The 20,470-nt window shown below is 46.6% G+C and overlaps 2 protein-coding genes across 4 annotated transcripts in view; one reads left to right on the top strand and one right to left on the bottom strand.

The window, feature by feature from the left end:
- Nucleotides 1–4,843: 4,843 nt before the first annotated feature.
- CRIPTO (cripto, EGF-CFC family member) lies at nucleotides 4,844–8,258 on the bottom strand. The gene is made up of 6 exons (XM_079933532.1): nucleotides 8,215–8,258; nucleotides 7,370–7,422; nucleotides 7,153–7,287; nucleotides 6,580–6,694; nucleotides 6,384–6,493; nucleotides 4,844–5,185 (listed from the first exon to the last, which is right to left on the bottom strand). The coding sequence occupies exons 1-6, from the start codon at nucleotides 8,247–8,249 to the stop codon at nucleotides 5,073–5,075; spliced, it is 561 nt and encodes a 186-aa protein (XP_079789658.1). The 5' UTR covers nucleotides 8,250–8,258; the 3' UTR covers nucleotides 4,844–5,072.
- A 4,522-nt stretch (nucleotides 8,259–12,780) lies between these two features.
- The window catches only part of LRRC2 (leucine rich repeat containing 2), a 66,978-nt gene continuing 59,288 nt past the window's right edge, over nucleotides 12,781–20,470 (top strand). For 2 of the 3 annotated variants that reach the window (XR_013830146.1, XM_079933794.1), the window contains exon 1: nucleotides 12,781–13,443. The gene's annotated coding sequence lies outside the window, so the exon portion shown is untranslated. Of the gene's footprint in view, nucleotides 13,444–17,607; nucleotides 17,840–20,470 lie in introns of those variants that run through there. The other variant, XM_079933795.1, reaches the window with a different exon arrangement.

Below are 20,470 nucleotides of genomic sequence, written 5' to 3'. Positions count from 1 at the left end.
GCTACCCTTGACATATTCAGGGAAATCAGCTATTGGATTTTAATCCAAATGTCTCCCGAGGTGGAGGCGGGGCACAGAAAGGCTTGGGTGAGCCTGGCCACCTCCTGCCACGCCGCGTGTCTGGCTCAGGAGTGGAGCAGAAGGGCGCTGGGAGCTGAATGAGTTGCCCTGAGGTGTGAACTCAAGTTACTCAGCACTGTTCTGTGGGGGTTGAATTCAAATGTTTTGCCAAAACAACTGCAGAAGAATAAACAAAAGGAAGGAAAGTAGAAAGGGATACAACCCTCTTAATAATCCAATTAAAATGAGAACCTAATCTGCCTATTTTCTTTTTTTTTTTGAATTTTTTAAATTTATTTTTTATATAGCAGGTTCTTACTAGTTATCCATTTTATACATATTAGTGTATATATGTCAATCCCAATCTCCCAGTTCATCCCACCACCACCCCCCTGCCACTTTCCCCCCTTTAATCTGCCTACTTTCTAAAGCCATTGCTTTAGAACCAGGCCACGTGCTCAGCACTGCCCTGTGCAAGGAGTGTTCAGCACACGCTGCAGCAAGGCAGCCCAGGGGAAATATTTGGAAGAGACTTATAGGAAAAGAGGTGATTAATGGGAAGCATGGTGGTAGGACCTCCCCCACTCCCTTCCAAAACATTTCTTGAGCACCGCTTACATGCTGGCACAAGTACCACGGGGACAACGATGAACAGACTGCCCGGGCCCTCATTCTGTCCACAGCACGTGGAGGCACAGGCCTTTAAGGCGACTTGCTAGCAATGGGCGGGGCTGAGACTTGCTTTTAGGCTGTCAGAGTCCAAACCCACTGTGTTGGGAAAAAGACCAAAGTTTGGATGGCCAGCTCTTGGCAGCCTGAAAAGGTGTGTCTGCGGTTTCCTGCTCTTCTCCATCCTGTATAAAGGCCCTTCTTTCTCACCACTCCTCCTCTTCCCAGCAGAGGCCCCACCCAAGAAGGAGGCTTTTCTCCCTGTGTGCCAGGAAAGGGCTCCCTTGATTTCTTCCAGGTCCAAAGGGGAAACTGGACCTTCAAAAAAGTTATCCGAGCCTCTACATGATCTCCAGGAGCACGCTTGAATGGGTGTATGTATGTATCTATTGAGCTACCTTTGGCTCTGAACCTCCTTTTGGCCATTTTTCAATGGGCTGTTGGAACAACTTGCTTCCCAGTGAGAGCACCTGCCCCAGTGATTGACAGACGCCAAGGGAAGGGCCACATCCATCTCAAAGAACATCAGTCAGGTCTGCCCACCTAGCAGTTTCAAGTTGGAAGGAGGCTGGGGACTGGTAACATGGCCATATGGGGAGAAGGTGCAGTCTTTCCAGCTCTGCACACTAGGTGTGCTTGCTTGCCCTGCAGGCCAGCGCACACCGGGCAGCTGTTATTCCCTCTCCTAAGAAGTGAGATGAGGCACAGCTGAATTCAGAACTAGCCCCAAAGAGCTCCTCTGAGTGACTCTTGCAGAGAAAAGAATAAGCTTCCATGCATTTCCCGGGCTGGAGGGCACATCACCAGTTGCTATCGCCTGATGCACTTGGGGCTTTTAGGGGCTCATGGAGTTACAAAGCAGTTAGGCTTATCTCCCTTTGTGGACTTCCCTCCTCCTTCCCCTGCCCAGAGACGGAGGATTCTTGGACGTGGGGGTGACACTGACCTTTGGCTAGGCTGTGCCTGTGCTGACAGAGATGGAGCCAAGACTCAGCAACTGTGAGTGGAGAGAGAGCCGAAGCTTCAAGGCAAGGGTCTTATGCAAAGGATCTAACCATCTTTTATCTGGTGGGACTGTTGACATTTCTGTTTATAACTGATGCATTTGTACAACCGGGACACACTTTAGAGGGGGAAACACCCTTTATCCAAATATCCAAGTACTATAGGAAAATGAACATCTTACTTTTCACAATACCAAACAAGATTTGATTTTCTTTTCATACACATGGGTTTTATTTTGATGGGCTAGTCTGGTAAATCCTATAATAATGTCAGTTTTTCTGATTGACATTGATTACATGATTTATCATGGCTTTTTTTTTCTTTTTCCAAATAAAAACAAACTGGAGTGATTTGGAATTACAATAGATAATCTCTCCCTTGTCTTTTTCTTTTTTTTTTTTTTGCGTTACGCGGGCCTCTCACTGTTGTGGCCTCTCCCGTTGCGGAGCACAGGCTCCGGACGCGCAGGCTCAGCGGCCATGGCTCACGGGCCCAGCCGCTCTGCGGCATGTGGGATCTTCCCGGACCGGGGCACGAACCCATGTCCCGTGCATCGGCAGGTGGACTCCCAACCACTGCGCCACGAGGGAAGCCCCTATAAGGCTTTTGAGGGTGGAATCTAGAGTCTTTTGCATCTCCTTGCACACCATTTCCCAAAATGTACCTCTGGTTCATGATTTTAGATGGCGTACAGGTGAACGTTATTATTTTTTTTAATTTCAAGACTGGTATAAATTATCCAGGGCTTCACAAATGCTATTGTTTGGGACGAGTAAAAAGCACTTAAGTGGATCGATGTTCAACATCACCAGTCATTAGGGAAATGCAAATCAAAACCACGTAAGAGGGGCTTCCCTGGTGGCACAGTGGTTGGGAGTCCGCCTGCCGATGCAGGGGACACGGGTTTGTGCCCCGGTCCGGGAGGATCCCACATGCCGCGGAGCGGCTAGGCCCGTGAGCCATGGCCACTGAGCCTGCGCGTCCGGAGCCTGTGCTCCGCAACGGGAGAGGCTACAACAGTGAGGCCTGCGTACCACCAAAAAAAAAAAAAAAAAAAAGGAATGAAGTTCTGACACATGCTACAACATAGATGAACCTGAAAACAGTATGCTAAGTGAAATAGACCAGTCGCAAAAGGATATACACAACTCTACTTATGTGAAGTGTCTAGAATAAATTCATGGACCCAGAAAGTAGACTAGTGCTTGCCAGGGGTTGTGGGGAGGAGGAATGGGGAGTTAGTGTTTAATGAGTTTCAGTTTGAAAAGATGAAAAAGTTGTGGAAATGGATGGTGGTGATAGTTGCCCAACAATGTGAATATACGTAATGCCACTGAACTTTATACTTAAAAGTGGTTGAAACGATAAGTTTTATGTTATGTATATTTTACTGCAATACACAAATGAGTTGATGTAAAGAAAACAATTAAGCACAGGTGATGTGGCCCTTATAAGGTAGAGTGTGAATGCCCAACTTTGGAAAACACGGTCCAGCCTTGCCCACAGTGTGGTTAGGGATTACAGGAGTTGCATGCAAATGAGAAGCCTTCTTTCAATACTCTGTTTTTTTCTGTTTAAAAATTTTTTTCTATTTCTGGGCTAAAAAATGTTTTACACTACTTTGTGGTCAATAGGAAGGTAGAAAGAGAAGAAATGTGACATTTGTTGAGAAACTTTTTGTGCTAGTGTTTTATTTTGTTCACTTCATTCTAACAACACTGTGGTGTAGGGACTAACCCGGTTCAAACTGGGAAACTGGGCCCCACTGCCAGTAAGTGAACAGAACAGCCCTCCCCACTGGGCGGCCCACCCTCACGCTCTGAGCTCTCTGGGGTATCCCTCACTGCTTCCCTGCCTATCCCATTTTCACCTTCTGTCATAGGACATTGAAAAAAAATTCCACTCATTTGGAATTTTCCGTGGATCCAGCAGTACATAAATAACGGAAGCAAATCTTGTCCCTCACAGCAGAACACACACACTAAAGCCAGAAACAAAACTGGGCACCACTCTGAGCTCTTGGCGCTTCCAGATTCCTCAGTTTTAAGCCTGTTGTAGACATCTCGTTCCATATGAAAACAAATATACGCCCTCACCGTGGAAAACAGAGAAGTGCAGAGGAAAAAATCCCACCACCTAGAAATAACCACAGTTCACACATTGGTCAACGTACTTCCCACTTTTACTGGGCAGACCAGATACATATTTTCAAAATGGGCTTTACAATGTATAGTTTTATCACCTGGCTTACAACTAAATATATTGTGAACATTTTCTCTTTTACCACTGTTAAAATAATTGCATAGTATGGAGAAATCATAATGTATTAAGCACTCTTAATAATACATTGAGGGAATTTAGATATAATTTTTTTTCAAGGACTTTATTCTCTTTCCAAATCCTTGAGAAAACAGGTGTCCTCGTCTTATACAGCTTCCTACTGATGATAGAAACTTGCCCTTCAACTTAAGCTTTTTAATCTGCTTCTCTGTACCATCTGATCAATCAAGTAATGCATTTTATTTTCTCAAATTTCTCATTTGCTCCCACTTTTCTACCTAGTCTCCCAGGGATACACACACATTTCCATTACTCCAGCATCCTGTCTCTCACCTCTGATGTCTGCCCCCTCCCTTCTCCTTTGCTCCCCTTACAAATGCTTCCTTTCCTTTCATTTTCAAGATACTTTTTAAAAAATTAATTTATTTTATTTTATTTTTGGCTGCATTGGGTCTTTGTTGCGGTGCGCAGGCCTCTCGTTGCGGTGGCTTCTCTTGTTGCGGAGCCCGGGTACTAGGCGTGCGGGCTTCAGTACTTGTGGCACCTGGGCTCAGTAGTTGTGGCGCACAGGCTTAGTTGCTCTGCGGCACGTGGGATCTTCCAGGACCAGGGCTTGAACCCGTGTCGCCTGCATTGGCAGGTGGATTCTTAACCACTGCGCCACCAGGGAAACCCTTAAGATACTATCTTAATTGATTCTGATCACAACTCTATTCAATGCTTTATGCTCAGTTCCACATTGGGAGTAACCTTTAATAATCTGTAGATAGAATTCAATTGTTTAAAAGAAACTATTAATAAGCCCTTGGTAGAGTTACATGTATCAAGAAACACAGGACTTGGGAACAAGATATGGCTTTTTTTTTTTTAAGTAGTTTTTTGGAGAGGGCAGGGAAAAGGAAAGTAGTTGGTACTTTAAGGAAATGTTAGGGACCATAGGGAAATCTATTCACCATTTCAAGACTACTAACAAATGATCATCTCTCAGTTGGGACATTGGAGAGACAGCCTTTAAAGGTCATGAAAGCTGCATGGCAAATGCTGCACACAAATGTGGGTTAATAATAACTTTGTATAGCAAGGCAGATGCCAGGTAGCATAAAAGCACATGCAGACAGCGCTAATTCTGGAGTCCCGGAAGCTGTGAGGTGCTCATCCATCACATGGCCATCTGGAAGGTAGAGACACTTGGTCATTAAAGGAAATCCCTCGGGCACTTTATCCTGTTGGCAAACACGTGGCACATCTACACGAACCCAAAAGCAGTTAGGGCCCAAGATTTGATGAGTACGATGTGCTTATGGGATCAACAGTACCGATTATGTGCACTTAGACTCCCCTGAGAAAATATTGCGACAAACTGTTAACTTGATCTTCCCTGGATACATGCTCTCACACCTGGTAACCTACCCCAGCCGGTGACGCCTATAATTGCTGGCGTGTGGCAGAACTTGGTTAGGCTCTGATGCTAAGGAGACAGCACATTTTGCGTCCCGAGTTCCAGGGAGAAAATATGGTCCCCACCTATCCAGCCATTCCACCCACACCTTCCAGTCACCTATCCTGGGCCTGATACCCAATGCAAAAGGAAAAGACAATCCCTGCCTGGATTGGGGTCCCATGTTGTACTCAAGGAAGCATTTGTTTTCATTTTCAATTTGTTGAACATTTTCAATTTCTGACACATGCAGGGTTAGAAGTAGGAGAGGTCTCTGAACTAAGGTGGCCCTAGAAATCTGGCTCAGGTTGGGGTAGGGAGCAAACCCTCTCCTCTTGTTCTCTTCTAGGTCCCTGCCCTTGTCATTGTTTTCCTCAAATCAGTAAAAATCAATGAGGTGAAAGGGTTATGAGACCAATCACCAGGGGGCGCCCTAGAGGGGCCTTTTAGGATCCCTGAAGAATTTCCTAAGAAAGGAGAGTGGGGTCAGTTCCTCTGGTGGAATTTAAGGGCAATAATTGGAGTTGGGTGCCCCCAACCCTGCTGTGGGGTGGGCACTGAGCTGCCCCCCTGGAGCCTGTCCGGGTCTCCCTGCCCAAAGAAAGGAACGCCAGAGAGTGTCTCTTCGTGTTTAAGAGGCCAAGTCTTTTCTTGTTTATTTGCCTCTATAGAATTTCACATATTGTAGAATGTCAAATAGACTTGAAATAACTCTCCACCTGAAAGGCAGCACGACTGGCCACATATTGAGGAAGTAAATATCAAGGACACCAGGGCGACCATCCCATCTGGAGTCCTTGATGCTTTTACAGGGAGAGCTCTGGCTGCCAGTCTTCAGCAAGCCATGAGGTAAGAGGAGAGACCCTGTTAATTAAGTGTCCACAGGCAACTAACTAACCTGAGAGGGCAAAAGGGGCAACCCTTTGCTTACCACAACCAGGTAGGAAAGGCTGAGGAAAGCAGCGGAACTGGCCGTGCCAGCATTTACACATGGAACACTTTCTGGGCAGCCAGGTGTCATGGGGCACAGATCCACAGTTCCTGAGGATGAACGGACATGCGGAGTTTAAATCCCCACCTCTCCTTCCCTCTCCTCTCCACCCCCCCAGCCCGTTTCAGTGGCTTACTCTTTGCGCATGTCATGCTCACAGTTCCGTCCATAGAAAGAGGGGGGGCAGGCACAAAAGGACCCCAGCATGCAGGTTCCCCCATTCAGACAGCAGGTTCTGTTTAGCTCCTTACCTGAAATGTAAGAAAAGTGGCTGAGAGGGTGGAAGGATTGAAAAACTGAGTTCCCGTTAACCAAGGTTAATATGACGGTAAGGACTTAATCTCCCCAAGTGTTGACAGATGTCTATAAACATTGTAAACCTAACAGAATAAGACTCTCCTTTTTAGTGTTCCTTTGGCTACCTGTGCTTTTGATCAGAGAAATCTTTTTTCATGCATAAGCCAGTGGTGGTACCTGGAGTCCCCAGCATGAAGTGGGATCAGGTGAGGGAAACTGCATTCTGCGGAGGTGAAGTACACAATGCCTCTCTGGCCCCCAGAATCAAAACCAGTCCAACTATTCATCTGCCCAGCTCCAGAACCAGGTGCCCACTGTCTTAGGTGAAAGAGGGTCTAAAAGATACTCAGGAAACACGTGAAGGACCAGGATAGCAATACCGCACTGTAGATCTAAGGCAGGTACACCTTACTGTTCTGGATTCCCATGGATGGTACAAACTGGGAAGGCCGATGACGAATTGCAGGCTCCTCCCGGGACTGAAGGCCATCGTCTCTGAAGGCCAGGTCTCCCTGTGATGGGCGGGCAAGTTCACAGTGGCCCAATCCTGAATGACAAAATTAACTCCTTGCGTCTGTATTTCAGGCCACGTGAAAATTGCTAGTGATCAAAAAAGCAAAGTCTCTTACCAGTGACTAATCCCAGTTCAAATGCTCTGGAAAAGGCCAGGATCAAAATCATACTAGGAAGAGGAAATCAGACCTCCATTAGGAAAACAAAGCAAATAAAATCCCTTTGAATTAACACCTGGGTCTTCTCATCACAGGACCACAGACCGCTAGGGAGAAATTGTAGAGCACCACTTTCCTTTTTTTCTTTTTCCTTTCTTTTAAAATGGCTGACTAATTCACGTAACAACACAAAGAAAGATGATGAGAATAAAGTCCACCTAATCTCCAGCTCTTTCCAATACGTGTTATTACTTCTTAGGCTGTGTCCTCATATGCACATAATTTTAAGTAGGTATAAATCTTTTATCTTCTATTTCACATGTTTTTTTCTCCTGCATATAGTTTTCATATAGGAATTTTAAATGCCTGGATGACATTCTATGTAATTTATGAATTCCATTTTACAAACTATTTCATTTAAACCAGTCATTTAAAAGATGTTCAAGGTTTAAAAAAATTTCCCATTATTCTTAACGGTTCCCAAACATTGAAAACCTGCCTATACCTTTAACCTTCTCAGAAGCAGATTCTTAATTTCGTTGTAATATTGACCTTTTCTAACAAGAGAGTAGGAAAACACTAGTCATTTCAGAGGCAGAGCCAGTGACCTGTTTGAAGATGTTAAAAGCCAATAGCAAAGGTGGATGCAACTTTAAGTTCCAGGTCTTTTGGAAAAACAGCAGCACTGTTGGCAGCTCTTTAAGGTTTGAACGAGATGAAGTCAAACAACAGAGAGGTGTAGGACACGTTTCCTAAGCTGGGAAACTAGTAATCAAAAGCTCACACTCAACATTGGTTCATACCTGGAAGAAAAGCGCTCCATCTTTCTTTGGTCCATGGCTCCTAACAATTTAGAAAGAAAAAGATATTAGGCTGGCTTTAATTCACAGTCATTGCCAAAACACCCAAAGGAAAACGTTAATTTCTTGAAGTGAAAAACGGGCATTTAAGGAGAAAAATATCCCAGATGAGAAATATGGTCTCCGCAGAAGGTCTCAGAAGCAGGAGCCAGGATGCCGGAAGAAACTGGGGGGTTCCTCAGACAGGTCGGTCCTAATAAACGCTTTGAATAAAACCTTCAGGGAGATTCTCCTTCCTCAGCCACAAGCCCCTGGGTGGCGGGGACAGCCCTCCGGTGGGCGGGGAGGCGGAGGCCCGTGCGCATTACAATGCCGAAACACTCGGGGGTGGAGGTGAGAGGCGGTGAAGCCAAACAAAGAGAAAATGGAAAAGGCCATTCTTGTAAAACTGTTGTTAATTAGCCCTAATGTCTCTATCATTAGTTTCGAGTTAAAAAGATCAGATTTACTCTTTGAAAGAAAGAAGAAAAAAAAAGCAAACCAATTACTCTTAACGGGGTGGTGATTCCAAGTTGGAGGAGTGGTGGAAAGTATTGCTGTAATCGGGAAAACCTGAACACCACGTATGGGTCTCCCAAGGCGTTTGATGTTTTATTGAAAAGTTTTATTTCCCGAAATTTGCTTTCATCTTTGGTTTTCCAAGAAAGGTGTGTTGAGCCCGTGCTCCGCCCCAGGCAGACTCAGGTGGTCGAGAAGGGTGTGTCTCAGCGGGTGGGAGGGAAAGGCGAGGAAGCAGGTAGTCCAAACAGAAGTTCAGGGTCAGGAGGGGGGTTCCTGCCCTCGCAGGAGTGAGTGGGTGTAAATTCCAGGCGCACCTGAATTTGCAAGCGAGACTGGAAGGAAGCGGAGCCGGCGCCAGGGGTGGGGTGTGGGGCGAGGGGAGGCGGGCAGCGAGGTGCGAGTGTGCGTCCAGGGCCTGCGCCTTCTTGGTGACCTGCGCATCGGGGTGCCAGGCCTGCTCTAGGAAAATGTTCTGGAAACATGGCAGTCCGGCCTGGGAGGCCATTTCAGCCTTGCCACTGGGTTTCACTGCATTTTAACAGTCTCCCAGCGCCCACAGTGTGGCCTCTTCCATCCCTTCTCCGCCCTGCCCCCAACAACACGGGAATTAACCCCAGATTCAGCTGTGTCCCCTGTTACGCTGTAAGCCTTTATTTGGTGGTTCCCTGAAGCCCCAGACGCTGCTGCTGGAGAGGCATGTCACTTAGCCCATGGCCTCTAGAAACCAAGCAGGACCCTGAGGGGCCCTCCCAGGTACAAAAAGCCCCTCCATGTCCCTTGTCTCCTGTTGAGTCACAGAGGAGCAGGCTCAAGCAGTTAATGATTAGGACAATAGAGTCACAGAATCTTCAGTTCCTCCCTGAAGGGCACAGTGTCTGATGCACATTCCTGAGCTGTGTTGCAGATACTATAACTGCCACCGGAGGGAAAAAGCTAACTGCATGATGACCGGACTGTAGCCATGACATGAGCTGCTCTGTCTTGAGCAGCACTGAATCTATGGCTAGCACAATTCCAAGAACTGGCCTCAAGAGAATGGGAAAAAACTGACCCTGGAGTTGAAGATTAACTGTGCTTAAAACAATCAAGATGACGGTGACACAACCTGGCTCCAACAGATCTTAGCCCACCATACTCCCCTATTTCAAGGTGGATGGGATTGGTTTATGAACCTATTTTCTTGGATTCCCTCTGGGATTAGGTCAATGCTTGAAGGAATCCTTAAGTTGGGATTTTATCTTCTAGTCAAGGGATCATAATTGGCATGCCAGCTCTTTGCAAAACAGTTACTTAAAACGTTAGTAATGAGATGCCTCTTTTGGAATCTCAACAGGCACGTAAGGGAACCAAAGAATATTTCTTACACCATGTCAGATCCTTCCACTCTAAGAATCCTTCGTCGCCCATGCTCAGCTTGAAGTTACAGAGACGTCTTCACCCCTTTTCCCTAGACATGGAAAGAAAATCCGGCAGTGGGGATTGTAACTGAGGAAATGAGACTGTAACTAGGGACTGTCAGCAACTCAGCATTGTTCCAAATCTATTTCTTTCTCCTTTTTTTGCCACACCACAAGGCTGGTGGGATCTTAGTTCCCCGACCAGGGATCAAACCCATGACCCTGACAGTGGAACCATGTAGTCCTAACCACTGGACTAACAGGGAATTCTCCCCAATATATTTCTTAATTATTACTATGCCTGACTTCTACCATTAGCTTAGCTTAGCTTGCCGCTGATGGAGAAACTGCTTGCTGCTTGATGTGTATCGAGATTGAGGATTAGTTTTTCTATAGACTTCACCCTTGTTCCTTATTCTCCAGGACTAAGTGACCAAAGATTTATGGGTCAGATAACGTTCCAACCACAATCGAGACCTGACGGCTACTTGGAACCGCGTGATGGAGACAATCATCTCTGAAAATAGAAGACTGACCCCTCCCCTGCACGTAACCCTTTTCCCTCTTTTCCCAAGCAAAACCTGGGGGTTTGGGTCTTTGTGACATGAGTCTACCATCTCCCCAGGGTTGCTGGCTTCCTCAGTAAGGCTATCTTTCCTTTTACCCAACACTTGCCTTGCAGTACTGGACTCTTGAGCAAAGAGTCTCTTGGGAAAGAGACTCTTGGGGAAGAGGCAGGGATTTCCAGGAGTTGGGCCACCGCCCACATTTTGGCCTTTTATGGTCAGCCTTGGAACTGTCATGGCGCCTGTGGGTGTGTCATTTAGCATATGCTAATATATTACAATGAGTGCATAATGAGCTCAAGGTCTACCGGGAGTCAAATCTTCCACCATCTTGGGCCTGGTCAGCTCTAACCAGTTTTTTTTTTTTGTTTTTTTTTTAACATCTTTATTGGATTATAATTGCTTTACAATGTTGTGTTAGTTTCTGCTGTATAACAAAGTGAATCGGCTATACATATATCCCCATATCCCCTCCCTCTTGCATCTCCCTCCCACCCCTCTAGGTGGTCACCAAGCACTGAGCTGATCTCTCTGTGCTCTGTAGCTGCTTCCCACTGCTATCTATTTTACATTTGGTAGTAGAGAGAGTCCATGCTACTCTCTCACTTCGTCCCAGCTTACCCTTCCCCCTCCCTGTGACCTCAAGTCCATTCTCTACATCTTTATCTAACCAGTGTTTGTCGTCTCCAGTTTTTCTCAACCACTGTGTTATTCTTGAAAGGTTGTGCCCTGCCCCCTTCCCTCCTGTTTCAGTTCTCTTGTCACCCATCTCTGTCCATTGGATTTACACCGTGGCAAAACGAATTGGCAGCAGCATCTGAAGCCATTTCAGCATCCGTGTCTACCTCTGTGAAGGCAACAGGTCCACAGGTGCTAAAGAAGAGCTGTTATTTGCTTCTACACCTGCATCTTGGGAGAATTAAACTTTAAATTATTTTTAGTGGGAGGTAGGTCCCCATCAAAGCAATGGTGGGATGCGATGCAGCCCATTTACTTATAGCTGGTAGCATTTTTACTCCACAGCAGCTCACTAATTCCTGCTGTGCTTCAACTCCCTGTGTGGCCTTTCAACTTGTTAAAAAGCTTCAAGTGTCACGCTGAGATTCAGAGAGAATGGGGAACTTGGCCTGCAGCTCTAGAAGCTGGATATGGGGAAGGCCAGTGCAGAGGAGAAAGCTAATCACCCAACCCCAGGAGTTGCACGGAGGCTTAAAGAAAGTACAGTACATTCTTAGTACACTTTGTGCTTCACAGTCCTCAACAATCCGGTGTGCTAAGTAGATAACAGCATTGGCAATACTAGTCTCATTTTATGGATGAACCAAAGAATCCCATCTGTGGACTTAAATGTCTTTTTCCACAGAGGCTGGGCAGGTCTGTGGCAGAACTGGCAGCAGGACACCACCCCTGCATTGACACTTCCTTATTTAAAGGGGCTCTTGTGGAACTTTTAGGACTTGAATTAGGATCCCTGGAAATCACCTCCCCACTTTCAGGAGGGAACCAAGGCCCCGAGTCTGCATGGCTGGTGTGTTCAGCCTGCAGCCCACTCAGAATCTCTGTGTACCCAAAGACTGGAACTCACTGAAAAGATCTGCATTCCCCACGGGTACAGAGGCCAAAGAAAGTCAAGTGTATGCACTAGACAGAATCTGGGCAAAGTTTTGAGTTAGGAAGAAATGAGGGGGAGGGGAGGGCAGAGGTGCCTGAGTGGCCAGACATTTGCTATCGGGCTGGCGGCCCGCAGACTGAGTCTACTATGTTACCGGTCAAGGGCTAGGCTCTGGGGACACAGTGGTGAGAGGTGGCCCCACTGCGTAGTAGGGGGGATAAAGGACGATAATCAGTGATTGTAGTTGTGTGGCTGTGTCTGGGTGGGGAGTTGATTGGTGACCCTGGGACGGCCACTGGACACCTCTGCTCGGTCACTGCCGACTGACAGATGCCACCCAGCATCTGGCCAGTGAGTACTGTGTTAGAGACCCACGGAGGGCCTGGGGATGGGAGACCCTGGAATGGGGGCCACCTCCTCCCTTATGGAGGGCACTGACAAACAAATGGTCTTGGTCTCAGGACGGTTCAGTATCGCCCTCTTGTTGTCAAACCCAAGTTCGTGTGCCAATGCACAAAGGGGCCAAACAGACCGAAACATGCATTGGGCACACGAACTTGGCTTCGACAACTCTGAGCTGTCCTGTGTTAAACACTGGGGCAAGAGAGACAGAGTTGTGTGTGTTTAAAATATACAAGTAAGAATTTGCCTTAAAACCATCCAACCAACCAAGAATAGTCGAAACAAAACATCGTAATCAAAAGAGAAACTTCCAGTGTCTGTCTCAAATTCAAGGAAGAAAACACATTTGGAGGTAGGATAGTTTTAAAAAGCCAATTCGAACATTTCAGTGGTCGAGACCATTTAGAATTAACCCCCAACTGAATAGTTAATAAACAGAGCAGCCATTTCTGCAGCACAATGAGGAGGTTTTAAGGTCAAAGCCTACTCTTATCATAGGATTCCTAGGGGCACGTTGTGTCTTACTTCTGTCATTTTCCCCTCAGGCCAGAAGATGGGGGAGAGCGGCAAGCCAGGCCGGGGAATTTCTCCAGCTGAGGAATGCGAGGCCTCTTATCCCACCAAGCTCAGCGCCCAACAGCTTCTGATAAAACTCAAGTAACTGTCAGAAGTGGAGCCCTCGCCCGTTCATCAAGTAAGTGGCTTTCTGTTTTCACCATTTAACAAACAGCCACTGGAAACCTATTCTGTATTTGCTACAGACCTCTGTGTGGGGTTTAGAAGAATAGATTCTTGCTCTCAAAAATCTTCAAACTCAGTAGGGAAGACTGCTCAAACGAGCCATTTTAGAGCTATACTGTTACAGAAATTGGGTAAGAGGGACAGAGAAGGGCTTAAGAGGGGACTTCATTTGTGTATGTGTGTGCAGAGGGTGGGGACTGTATCATATGAATTTCTATGTAGACGTATCATAAACTGTCTTATCAGGAATCACTTGGTGTGTTTCTGTGTTCTGCAGTGAACTCCCTTATATGTATATCCTGGTGATTGCTTGGGAATATATCTAGCCGATAAACTTCTGGCACTGGAACTGCTTGGTTAAAGGGGGGACATTTCCAAATTATTTTCCAGGAAGGCAGCACCGGTGTCCTGTCCCTCCCTTCTCCTCCCTTCCACACAGATCCTGCAGGTCCTTACCAGCTGGCTGCAGCAAGCGTCTGAATTTTTGCCAATTCTATATGTGAAGATAGTATCCTGTTGTTGTTTGGATTTGCAGTTATGTTTATTGGATGCTTGTATTTCTTTTTCTAGGGACTGGCAGGTGGTTCTTAGAGGGAACTTGAACTGGAGTTTCCCTCATTTTGTCAACACTGTGGTAAATTGCTGGTTTTCTTGTCTTTCACCAGCCCCTCCCCCTATGCCTTATCCCTCAGACTAGGAGATCCAGAAACCTGGTCTTCTGGAAATCTCGCTTCCCCAGCCTCTAGTGCAGTGTTTGCCTGTGCTGGTTTCCTTTTGGCTAAATCTTATACCATCTGCCACATTTGTGGCTGACTCAGCGTTACATTTCAGCCTTACTTTCTAAAAGGGAAGGTGAGGCGGGCGTGGACTAGGTCTTTGAGAAGCTCCAAAGGAAAACAAATTGCGCCTCCTAGCCTGAGCCAGGAAATACAACAAAGAACACTCCCTCCCCGCAACAGTAAAGGGGGAAAAAAGTCAATCCTAAGTACTCCAAGCAGTGCCAAATTCTGGGCAACTTATTCAAGAGAGTTCACCGTATACAAGATGAGATAGTCCTGATGTATTTACTGGAAACCATGGTAGGGTAGGGGATTCTGATTTAGACTTTTAGACATGACTATAGTTTAGAATTCTCACCAAAATTTTTTTCCTTCCAATCTAATTCAACAAATATCTACTGACCAGCTATATGTGCTGAGCATATTGGGAGAGACAGTGATCTCCAAGATTGGGCTTCTGCTCCCTTTCCCCTTCCCCCTAGATAAGATGAGCCCAGTAATCTATGCCAAGTGCCATTTTAGTGTTATGAAAAAACTGTTGATGGGGAAGGAGCAGTCACTTCCTGATCACTGCTGACCAGGTCAAGGTCAGTGGCCCCTGACAGACAAATGGATGGGCAGACAGACTTCTTGGAGTGAGACTTGGGAAGGCAAGCTGGGGTCCCACTTGGTTTCACAAGACCTGGAGGATCTCATTTTAAAGTGCTTCTTAAGTGGATTTTGTATCTGATTGCATTCAGGCATTCTTCACAGCTCTTAATGGTTTTGAAATGGATGAAATGCAAGTGGAGGGATGAGGGAGGCCAAAGTGCAAAACCCAAGCTGTGTCAGAGATGGGTTAAGGTGCTCCAGGGAGAAGATTTCCTGTATGCAAATGACCCTGGGCCCTTTGAAGTGCACCCCACTCTGGAAACTCTGGAAACCAGGTATTTACTTGGAAGAAAGCTTTGTGGTGCGTGTGACTCAATGTTCCAACAGGAATCCTAGACTCAGAGTGGCTGTGAGAAAGCATTCAGTCCCCTGTGGGTATCTGGGTGAGCTTGTGTGTGGAACCCCTTTGGATGTAAGGCAAACATTATACACCTCCCCATGGAGAAGCTGGAGCTATGGTCTTTGGACTGCGTTTCATGAGTTTACAAGCCCAGCTGGAACTGAATTGCATAAAAAAGTGTTGAGCTCTAAGAAAGTGGCCAGGGTTGGTAATAATAAGGCTGTTAGGAGTTGGGCTGCTTCCAGCTGTAAGGGGACACTGGGATGTGAAGACTGCAGGGCACAATCCTACCTGCTGCCCCTTGGGAGCTCAGAAACTGGAAGGTCTTTCTGGACACACTTAGCCCAGCGATACAACAATCTGCACAGAGTGATTTTAATGCAATAATAATTCCTTGCATGAACATGGTACCTTTTGTATTTTAAAATATTTCCTGGTTCACATCCCTGCCTGTGAATCAGAAACAACAACTCCTGTGGAGCATGCTGAAAATATCGACCCCTGGACCCCTGTCCCAGACTTACTGAGTCAGAACTTCTGAGGGGCAGAGGGGTCTATCCAGGCCATGCCAGTGAGAAGCCAGTCCTCGGTATCACTGCACCAGACTATGCTAATTCTAGATCCTTGCCACTCACAATATGGTCTCTGGACCAGCAACTTCCACATCACCTGGAACTTGTTAGAGATACAGACTCTCAGCCCTTCTCTGGCCTCTTGCAGCCAACTCAGCATTTTAGTAAGGTCCTGGGTGGTTTGGGTGGAGGGTTGCCATGTAAAATACAGGCCACTCACTTATATTTAAATTTCAGAGAAACAACAAATAATTTTTTAGTATGACTCATGTAGTATTTGAGACACATATTAAAAAATTATTTGTTATTTATCTGAAATTCAAATGTAACTGAAAGTTATTTTCATTTGCTAACTTTCTCGATCCTGTTGAGTGCACATCATTATAGTCTGATGACTATGGCCTGTTCCTCCAATCAGCATCATAAAGGCATCCCATTGTATTTTTTTTTAATTTTTATTTTTATTTATTTATTTTTGGCTGTGTTGGGTCTTCGTTGCTGCGCGCAGGCTTTCTCTAGTTGCGGTGAGCGGGGGCCACTCTTTGTTGCGGTGTGCAGGCTTCTCATTGTGTTGGCTTCTCTTGTTGCGGAGCATGGGCTCTAGGCGCGTGGGCTTCAGTAGTTGTGGCTTACGGGCTCAGTAGTTGTGGCTTGCAGGCTCTAGAGCGCAGGCTCAGTAGTTGTGGCGCACGGGCTTAGTTGCTCCAAGGCATGTGGGATCTTCCCGAACCAGGGCTCGAACCTGTGTTCCCTGCATTGGCAGGTGGATTCTTAACCACTGCACCACCAGGGAAGCCCAATCCCATTGTATTCTGAATGCATTTGTGGGAAAAAATTTTTTCCACTTAAATATGATTAAGCTTTTGAATGTTTCTCTCTCTTATAAATTGAAATGGTATTCAAGTAGAATGTGAACTGAAACTGCTTTTTCAATTTGTATTCTTTAGTTGAGGATACCAGAAAAAAAAAGAAAACAAAATGCAAACTAAACATTAATTACTAACTAGGTAGCTTACATTATTTATCAAAAGAGAAACATAATATGAAAATTCTATCCTAAGTAATAAAAAGCACATCTAACATTTTAGAGGTACGATTCAATATAGTCACAAAGATTAATTTGAGCCCCACTGACTTAGTATACAATTAAAAATGGTAATTTAATTAAAATGTCAACAAACAGAAAATGTTCCATTATGGAAATAGTCCTTCAGAAATCAAACTATTTTGTAATTAGAGTTATTATGTATATATTAGACAAAAGGCATTTTTCTGTTTTAGGGTGAAGGTGTATGAGGAACTGTGGCCGTGAAGGGGCACCAAGGGGTTGTGTAGGCACGATTGCTGCTTGTCAACTGTCATGTTGTCCCACTGTTGGATATCAGGAAAACATATTCGCCGAAATAGTAAAATCTCTAAAGAGAACCTAAACTCACATATGTTTTAGGAAATTAATTTCTTAAATTAAATAAAATTAAGAAAAAAATGTAAGGATGAAATCAAGACCTTGGACATCTGCTTCAAATACTGAAAAAAAAAATACATTTCCTTGGTCGTATGGCTTTCTCATCCTGCTTTCAGTTTGGTTTCCAGCTTAGCGGGCTAAGAATATGTCACCCTTTGCCTTCTCTGACCTGTTTTTTTTTTAGCACACTTCAGGATGTCCAATGTTGAAAGGCCCCCCGCCACCTGCAGGGAGGTGCAGATAATCCCGGGTTATATGGCTCAGATTGGCCGGCACATCGTTTACGCTGTGTCAAGCCCTCCCCGCCCAAGTCTGTTTTGTCTCACGCTGGGCTGAGTCACATAGAATAGATAGATAGTTTATCAGCACATGTCCTACAGATCATATTATCAGCCTACAAACATAGCCCATTAGCGCACAAGCCGGGAAGCTGGGGCAGTTGGAGCGCTTCTGGCCCCAGTGTGTCGCTGCTGCGGAGTAAACAGGCTCGGATTCCACGCGGCAGGCAGCGGCAGGGGCTCAGGGCTGCAGCCCATTCACGGGTAGGTGGGCGTGGGGGGTGAGTGCGCGGCTGCTCCTGAAACTGGGGGATTGTGGGGAAGGCGAGGGAAGGGGCATGGGGCACCTGTGGAGGGGGCGGGGGACAGTGCTTCCTTGTTTATGTCTGTCCCTGCGGTGCTGAGGCTTGACGGGGGTGAACCTCCCAAACGAACACGGATTGAGGATTATGCAGGGCCTGGAATTGAATGCGGAAGGAGAGCCTGTGAGTGGGCAGGTCTAGGTAGCCGGGCTGCTGCTGTGGCCGGGTCTCCACACTCCGGCTCTTGTTAGTGGGTTACTCTCAGCATCACCCTTGTTCCCAAGGCTGAGCTCAAAACTTTCTGGTCCACAGTGCTGTCCAGGGGTGATAAATCAACTCTGTTTGTGCTTCTTCAGTGCCCTGAAAGGGATGATTGACATCTGGCCGGGGAAGTCTGTCCTCCAGGAGAGGCGTGGGGGTGAGGGTGGGAGAGTGATTAGAACCCAGAAGAGAATTGTCTGGTTTTGTAAGCAGTTTGACTGTGCTGGTGGCTCTTCTTTTATACATACATACATACATATATATATATATATTTTTGGGGGGGCTACGTTGGGTCTTCGTTGCTGCGCACGGGCTTTCTCTAGTTGCCACGAGCAGGTGCTACTCTTTTTTGCTGTGCACGGGCTCCTCATTGCGGTGGCTTCTCTTTGTTGCAGAGCACAGGCTCTAGACATGTGGGCTTCAGTAGTTGTGATTCGTGGGCTCTAGAGCGCAGGCTTAGTAATTGTGACGCACGGGCTTAGTTGCTCTGCCGCAGGCGGGATCTTCCCGGACCAGGGCTCGAATGCGTGTCCCCTGCATTGGCAGGTGGATTCTTAACCACTGCGTGGCGGCTCTTCTGATGGACCAAATCCTCTCCCATAACTTAGGAGCTGGGTGTTCTCCCATAGAACCTCTGTAACCATACCTGATAGAGAAAAATCCCCAGATGCTCATGTACCTTTTGTTCTTATCTTATATATAACTGGGAACAATGTCTGTCTTAATTTCTTTTTTTTCTTTAAATAACTGACATTTTTTGAGGTTTACTAGGTGCCAGGTACTGTCTTAAGCACGTGACACAAATTATCACGTGTGATCCTTCCACTAATCCTATGAGCTCAGTGCTGCTGTCGCACCGTGTCCAGATGAGAACACCGAGGTTCAGAGAGGTTAGGTAGCCGTCTCAGGGACATGCAGCAGTAGGCGGGGGAGGCAGGACTCCAGCCCTGAGACTGTCCTGACCCTGAGACTGTCCTCTTAATCCTGTCTGGAGCCTCTGCCTCCCTTGGCCAGATTTTCTAGTTTAACAAATTACCGTAAAATAATGTGTGTCCCCAGGGGAACACTGATCAGGTGACATAAAATGTAATTTAATTTAGAATTTGGCAGAAATATTGTGACTACTGTGACTGACCTCACTTGAATATTTACCCTCTATTTCCCCCACTGTTTCTATCAGAAATCTCACTCTGTTCCAACTCTGGGGTCCAGGCAGTGGCCTTATGTGAGGATAGAAAGGAATTTGTGGGCCATTAAAGCCCCTGGTCTGTCATATTATTGCCTCCACTGTACCTTGGTGTCACCAGAAGTTCCCATTGGTTACAGTCATTCCCCTGGATCCAGCAAGGCTGGTGATAGGTGTCTTCTGCACCTGGCGGATACACCTGGAAAATGCTGTGGAAGGCCTGGAGCTGGTCAGTCCAAAGGGAAGACGGATCTGGGGGGCTCTAAGGGGCAGGTGGGGAGGAGGGGAGCCAGGCCTCTCTCCCCATGGCTGGTCCAGGTGACCCCCCGGCACCAGCTCCATGCCCTTCTCCCCTCACCCCCTCTGCTGCTGTCCCCCTCCCAGCCTCGCAGAGGGAGAACCAAGGATGGCTTGGCACCTGTATCGTGGACTTTGTTGAGTCTCCTCCCAGACTCTCCCAGGGCCTTCACACCTCAAATTCTCTGAGATATAAGCCCTGTACCCCACCCCCGCCCTCTTCCAGCCCAGCCTGTCATTTGACAAGAAGTGAGAGGACTAGGTGACCAGAAAGTCCCCCCTCCCACCTGGAACCCTGGCATATGATTCTAAGTGGAGACTAGTGTTCTGCTGCCAAAGGATGTGTTTTTCCAGTCATGTCCTCTGGCTCGGAATAGCAGCTGGTTCTGTAAGTGATTCTGATATACCTGGCTTGGGGAGGGAGCATGGAAAACTATTCGATCAAACCCAGAAGAGTGGTCCTTTCGCCTTCCTCACAGTCCCGGCAGGACTCTCCCTGACCCCCTGCTCCCACCCCCATCACGCACGGGAGGGCATCTCTCCTCTTCTGGCTTGCACAGCAGCTCCTTCAGTCTCTGTTGTCGAATCCACATGCTGCATTGAAATGTATCCCTTTAAACATCTGTTCGTCCCTCCAGATTGAGAGCTCAGAGGCAAGGACATTCATCTTTCTGCATTTAATGAGTGTCCCCAGATGTCAGTTCTTTAGGGTTCCTGGGAATCAAAGAACAGAAATACCTACCAAGTAAACTGGCTCCATACCCAGGATTTCTGGGTTGAGGCTCAGAAGTGGGAGCCTGGCGTCTGTTGCCGAGTGACCTAGTGTCGGTGGCTGACTTGAGGGGCCAG

This window comes from Stenella coeruleoalba (assembly GCF_951394435.1).
Source record: "Stenella coeruleoalba genome assembly, chromosome: 10".
NCBI classification, from domain to species: Eukaryota; Metazoa; Chordata; class Mammalia; order Artiodactyla; family Delphinidae; genus Stenella; species Stenella coeruleoalba.
This window is presented reverse-complemented; position numbering and strand designations above follow the sequence as displayed.

Bases quoted from the DNA above. Each gene is read 5' to 3' on its own strand.
- CRIPTO (XM_079933532.1), bottom strand. From the start codon at position 8,249: ATGGACCAAAGAAAGATGGAGCGCTTTTCTTCCAG. The intron at 6,494-6,579 runs GTAAGCCACTGA...GTTCATCCTCAG, and splicing joins GAGCATGACATGCGCAAAGA to GAACTGTGGATCTGTGCCCC. The intron at 5,186-6,383 runs GTAAGCAAAGGG...TCTACCTTCCAG, and splicing joins GCCTTTCCTACCTGGTTGTG to ATGGCCATGTGATGGATGAG.